Source organism: Colletotrichum fioriniae (assembly GCF_027942845.1).
Source record: "Colletotrichum fioriniae strain IMI 355084 chromosome Unknown scaffold_5, whole genome shotgun sequence".
In the NCBI taxonomy this organism is placed as follows: Eukaryota; Fungi; Ascomycota; class Sordariomycetes; order Glomerellales; family Glomerellaceae; genus Colletotrichum; species Colletotrichum fioriniae.
The window spans coordinates 808774-815018 of NW_027076841.1; the positions used below are offsets into that span (position 1 = coordinate 808774).

Below are 6245 nucleotides of genomic sequence, written 5' to 3' on the forward strand. Positions count from 1 at the left end.
TTAACAACTTTGCATGTTATCTAGTCTCCATTTAGAAATTAGCTTTATTCACATTTTGAGAGAAATCTCTAATCAGTTTCATCAACTTCAGTGACTGTGTTGAAGCGAGTCACCAACGCGACATACTACCACCCACTCCACCATCATCACAGTCGTGTCAATCAGGCAACGCATGCATCTGGTCCCGGGCGTTCTCAAACGTCACCAGAACAACCACCATAGCAGACATAACGTTCAACGCTTTCTTCAAATTTGAATTCTATTTTACACGTTCTTCAATACTGTAACTTTCCCACTGAAGCCTTTTTTCTTCTTTTTTCGTATCCGGGGGCCTTTGGGATCTGGGTTCCCGGGCATCAACAAATCGGAAACGTAAATCGCAAAACATGGACATTGAAAGAGTAACAGCACAACAACACAACAAGAAACATCGGATGCGCGGCTTGTGATGGACACGGTGCGCGCCAAGTTTGCCAAGCACCACCAGGCCGCTGAGCCGTCGTCCTCATCTTCGTGGTTGATGAGCGGACCAGACCCACAGGAACGCCCGTTCATCCCATTGTCGGTCACCGACGGGAAAACAGGAACCGGAACCGGAGATTCATTACATATACCTCGTCACAAAAACATCCGAACCTAAAACACACAACGAATCGCGTCAAAACGTAGGCGCGACCCTTTCTTCGCTCTGCTCCATCACGCTCCTGAGCTTCAGTGCCCGGAGGGAGCTCGTGGACCTCTGCGGCACATGGCCCGCCGCTGCCCTGGCGCCGCTCATAGCTCCCGAGCTGCCCATGCTCATGGTAGATCTTGAGCGTACCAGTCCGCCGCCCATGGCCTGATGGTGATGACTGGTGGAAGACATAGCAGCGGAGCCGCTGCGAGGTCTGGTGTTGAGGCGGCTCATCATGGAGCTCAGAGCACTTTGTGCGTCGACGGGATGATTGAGCGGTGGAGAGTGGGAACCGATTACGGGGTAAGGAGCGGGTGAATTGGGACCCGAGGGTGGTCCTCCCCGGGTGAGCGATGCACCACGAGGCCGATTGAGCTTGGAAAGTAGCATCTCTGCTGTGGGCTTCCCGTGTGATTGTTGACTCATACCATAAGGATGATTGAAACGAGTTGGCGAGCGACTTGAGCCGCGGCTGGAAGGTGGCGTCGGAAGCACCCTGTTCCCGTTGCCGCTGTTGCCATGCTTCAGCCTCATGGCGTGTTCCGGACCCAGACCCAGACCTAACATGGCGTCGCCAGCCATTTCTGGCGGTGAAAGCGGGCCGCCGTTCTGAGACATCTCGAGCAGTGCGGCTCTTTGGATGTCTTCAAAGTTCATAGCAACGGCTGGCATCTTACTCAGCCTGCGGATGGCACGGCTATTCTTCTCGACGAAACTATTCATAGCCCGCAGTGCGCCCGCGTTTTCGCGGCTGGCGACCGCGCTGACATCGCCTGTGCTGCGACCTCGGGCCTGGTGCACAGCGTTGAGGGTCAGAGGCTGCTGCTGCCCGTGGTGAGTAGGGGACGAGGCGTCGTGACCGCCCCCAGCATGTAAGCTGGCCTGCACTTGCGCCATGACCCGGTCAAAGTCAATGTTCTGATTCGGGTTTGCTCTTGACATGTAATAAGGCGCCGAGGTCGGCTGCTCCAGCATGCTCGGGTTGAGCTCCGCTTTGGTGGCGAGCACAAAGAGGCTTCCGTCACGGATGCGGCGGCGGACGAGGGCCCAGCGGGTCCGGGCCGGGTTTTGTTCGAGCTTGGGCTGGTAGACGGAGCAGCGGGCGAGCTGGGCGTAAAAGACCTCGAGGTGGCGAGCCATACGCTCGAGAACCTGGAGGAGGAACGTGGAAAGTGCGGTGAGGCGGGTGTTCTCGACATCTGGATCGGACGAGTCTTTTATTGACGTTGCGATGCTATCAAAAGCGTCCATGCCAGTGCATGCTTCCTGGCGAAGGTCTTCGAGAAGGGCAATATCGAGCTCGACGCTGCGGGCTGCGTAGGCAAAGACACCGCGTTCTTGAAAGCGGAGCGATGCGTCGGCGTCGCAAACGAATTGACCAACGAGAGCGACCTCTTTGGTGCAGTGCGCCGCGTCACCGCTTGTCTTTGCTCGCGCCACGGTGCCCAGGACGTCAGGCAGCTTGGTGTCGGCGGCCGGGCCATTGGCGCTGGCAACACCGAATGATAGCTTGAGGACAAGCTCTTGGAGCTTGTGGCCAAAAAGAGCCGAGAAGCCTCCTTGGAGCAGTCGACTCTGGTAGCCATAGAAAGTGCGGACAGCGATGATGTTGGGCAGACTCTCGCGCAGCCAGATGTTGTTGCTGCCCGCAGGGTCATGAGACGAGTTGGTCTCGAGGGACGCGCCCATGATCTCGTACATTTCAAATTGATGGGCCACCAGGGTTTCGACAGTGGATCGGAGATACGCCGACCAGAGATCGTGCAAAGCAGAAATCTCATCACTGCCGTAGTCGGGCTTCGGGGTCAAGTGTCCAACAAAGTACTTCGTCAAGAGACTAGAGACTTCAGGGTTGTTGGTGTGAGCGAGGTTGTCGAATGACTTGGAACAGTCGACTCCCGCGTTTGACTTGATGATGAGCGTTCCGCCGGGGTGCATGGGACAGAAGTCGGTGACATCGTAGACACTACCGTGGACTCCGATCCACATGCGAGAACCGGGGCGATGACCTGTGTGCTTTGCGAGTTCCGACAAGGGAATCGTCGGCAGGTTGCACGGCAGGGGCTTGGGCGTCATGAAAACATCGAGCATGAAGCGTCTCTCTGCAAAGGCCTTGTCGATAATCAGGTCAACTCCCTTTTCTGTAGCGGTTCTGTAGGTGTAGATTGCCTTCCTGATTCCGTTCATAACGGAATCGAACACAGAGACGGAACCACAGACGTAGAGGTAGCCGCCGAGACCTCCCTGCTTCTTAGACATGACAAGGTCGCAGACCTGCAGACCCTGTTCGACAATCAATGTGTCGATGTAGCGAGGGGGGATGTGTTTCTCGACTAGATCTTGGCCCTCATAAGCGAGACCACGAGAATCCCTCGAGAAGGCAACGTGGACTTCCATGAAGTCTGCGTTAACATATTGTCGCAGTTCCTCCTCGAAGCAGAATTTCTCACGGTTCTGAACACCGAGGTACAAAAGGTTCCTGCCACCGGACAAGCCACTTTGTGTGAGGCGAGCCTGCCAAAAGCTGCGGAAGGGTGCGATACCGCTTCCGCCGGCGAAGAAGGCGCAGGGTGCCATAGGGTCAAGCGGAAGGTGGAAGGCTGCTGGGCGAGAGACGCCAATGAGAATCTCGTCGTCTGAGTCAATCTCGCCCATCTCCACGGGTGGGTTCAGGAATCCACTGGAGACTCCGGCACGAGTGATTTCCTTACCCCTAGAAAAGGTAGAGCACAGCTTGTACTCCGAACGGGACACAGCGAGGTCAACTGTCTCTGGAAGGAGTTCTTCCGTGTAGCTTGCAATGGAGTAGGTGCGTGGGACTTCGAGGGGAACAAGATCCGCCAGCCAGGCGAGATTGTCGAGATTGAATACCCTGTCCCAGATTTGGGGTGGCGTATCCGTAACGGCGTCCTGCAAGAGGTCGCCCAACGAGCCTCTGACGGGCCACTCATCCGTGCTGAGGACCTGCAAAACGGTGTTGGAGGACGCATGCAGCATACCATGGACCTTCAGGGCCATCTCCTTGGTGATTGGAGCAAGGTGGCCACGTCGAAGAATGTCACCGACTGTGAGTTTGGGCGTCGTGGTTCTCCTGACAGACCCGAGATGCATCTCGAAGCGAGCCCAGATTCCGCTGACCTCGACCGGGGCGTCGATATGCTCCTCCAAGCCCAGGGCGGCGATGACTTTGGCGCACTCCTCCCACCCGTTCAAGGGCATCACGGCCAGGCGATCACCAGGTGCGAACGTGATGCCGGTCTCTCGGATATCGAGGGTGACCATTGCGATTGAGCGGGATGGATCAGAATCCACAAATGACCTGTTCAATACGCGAGTGACGTAGCGGCATTCTTCGAAAGTACCGCGCATTTGATGCGGCTCAATAGCCAGTTTGCCTCGATAGGGTTCGAGGCGCTCCTTCATTGCCTCTGAGAACTGGCGATGGGTTTCTTCCCATGGACGATCGCCGTCTGCCGCACCCGATGCGCCGTTGGTCTCCGTTCGGCCAGTTTTGGCGGCGACTTCGAGGATGCCGAAGACCTTGTAGCGGTGCACTCCCATGAACCCACGTTCACCGGTATAGGCTTCGACGATACCATCAAGAACTCCCATAAGACGCGGGTCGCCAGACTTTTGGACGTATTCAGGGATGCGGTAGTGATACTCGATGGCCGCAATAAAGGCGCGCAGGTTGGCAGGGAACCAAGCACGGAGGTGAACACCCTCGGCCCCCAGGAATGAGGTGTAGCTGAAAGGGGGATCAGTGGCTGATTGAAAAAGTTGCAATAATGATGCTCGACTTACTTGTTTCTGCCCAAGAAGGCATCCATCACCAAGTAAGGTGGGAACTGCAGGCCTGAGGAGGCAGGGCATCGCTTTGAGAGAGGAGCGGAGAACTTGGCCCAGCGGACCCATTGCTGAACAGGCACGTAGTTTTCGCCGGCGTTGGGGTTAGTTGAAATGGAGTGGAAGGCGTTGGGCATGCGTTCGAGAATCTCCTTGAGACGAATCATCTCGTGAAGGAGGCCTTCGTTGTTGCGGTTCATGACATGTTCTTGGCATGCTGCAATAGCGTCGGGCCCGTGTTGGAAGGAGGCTTTCCCATGAAGTTAGCGACCATGTCACCGAACGATAAAGAATAATGCCAAAAGACATGACACCACTTACCTGAAGTCTCTGCGACACCCTTGAGGAAAGCGACTTCGGCACGCTCGCCGAACATGGGCCATCTAAGCTCCATGTTGTCGAAACGAGCGACGTAGGGGTATGTAGATGTGACGTCCTTGATCTTCAGGTTGTATGAAGATTGGTCGACAAACGTCAGGTGAGGGAGTGTCCGGCCCATCCGTCGGGATACTTGGAAGTAGGGTAAAGCAATGCTAAGAGGGATGCCGACGAGCTCCTCTCCCAAGTGGTCGCCCATTCTGCAGTTCAACTTCAACTTTGTGGGGTTTGTGGACGCGTTCACCCCATCGTGGCCGTCGTACTTCTGCTCGAAGCGGTAAATAGAACAGAGCATGCCGAGCGACACAAGGGCCGCCCAGAGAGCCTGATCGGGAATGACGTCTGCCGTACCCTCGATGACAGGTGCAGCGGCGACTGACTCTCGGACTCGACCGCGGGCCACGCACCCGGGCATACGTTCCGCGAGGTCGATCCAAACACGGCCTGGTGATCTGGCCAGGGCGCCAGCCGCCTCGTCGTAGTCTGGCGGGCAGAAACCGTGTTCAACGCTAAGAAAGCCGTCTTTCCAACCTGTCTGCGTACCAATCTCCTCAGCTCTTAGCATCACCTGTCTAGCCGGCGCTCCGAGTGCAACGGCCAGCAGGTCTGCCTCGTTGACGTTGAAGGCATCCAACTCTGCTTGTGATTTGACCGAATCGATCTCTTGCTGTGATGGGTATTGGGAATAGAGAACATGGTTGATGGATTTCCGCTCTCTGTAACAGTCAAGTCAGTTGGCTGTGAAGATGGGTAGCAGAGACCTATGCATACCTCATTCGGAGCCACTCCTCTGCGTCAACTCCTCGAGGGATCTGAGATGTTGTTAGTATGTTCGAGCTTATGGGGGAGGTTGAACAAGGCTTACATCAAATGCTGTGTGGATATCACCAGGCTGGGAAAAGCCTGAAAAGGAACATCCTCGCGGTCCCACGCGACTGCTTGATCTGCTCTGCCTTCCTGATTTATTGGCGCCGACTGGACAAACACCTCCTCCCACTGAGCCCGAGACCGGGCATGATCTCTCTGAAAAGACCATTTCGATGCAAGCTGGACCTATTTGGTAGTATAGACAAGGCAGATCCGACAGCAGGCAATGTGAATAGGAATTAGAAGTGTAGTTGAATATGGCCGCCAGGGCAGGGGAAAATTACAACCGCCAGGGCAAAGAATGAAAATGGCCTCAAGCCTACAGATCCAAAAACAAGAGAACAAAGTTGGTTGGAGAACCAGAGCAGACGGACGAAGGCTGCTTCCTTGGGCATCATGGCTTCCCTAAAAGGGACGCCTCGAGAGACTAACACCATCGTTGCCATCGATGTCGTTGTGGGGCGCCATGTAGGAGAGTAGT

General features: G+C 55.6%; 1 protein-coding gene across 1 annotated transcript; it reads right to left on the reverse strand.

Moving 5' to 3' along the window:
• Window positions 1-658: 658 nt before the first annotated feature.
• N0V96_004943 (uncharacterized protein) lies at window positions 659-5933 on the reverse strand (the record flags this gene model as incomplete). The annotated part of the gene is made up of 5 exons (XM_065757266.1): window positions 659-4421; window positions 4478-4769; window positions 4841-5613; window positions 5669-5709; window positions 5763-5933. 5 exons carry the CDS (start codon window positions 5931-5933, stop codon window positions 659-661), a joined length of 5040 nt encoding a protein of 1679 aa, XP_065614035.1.
• Between the last annotated feature and the right edge of the window lie 312 nt (window positions 5934-6245).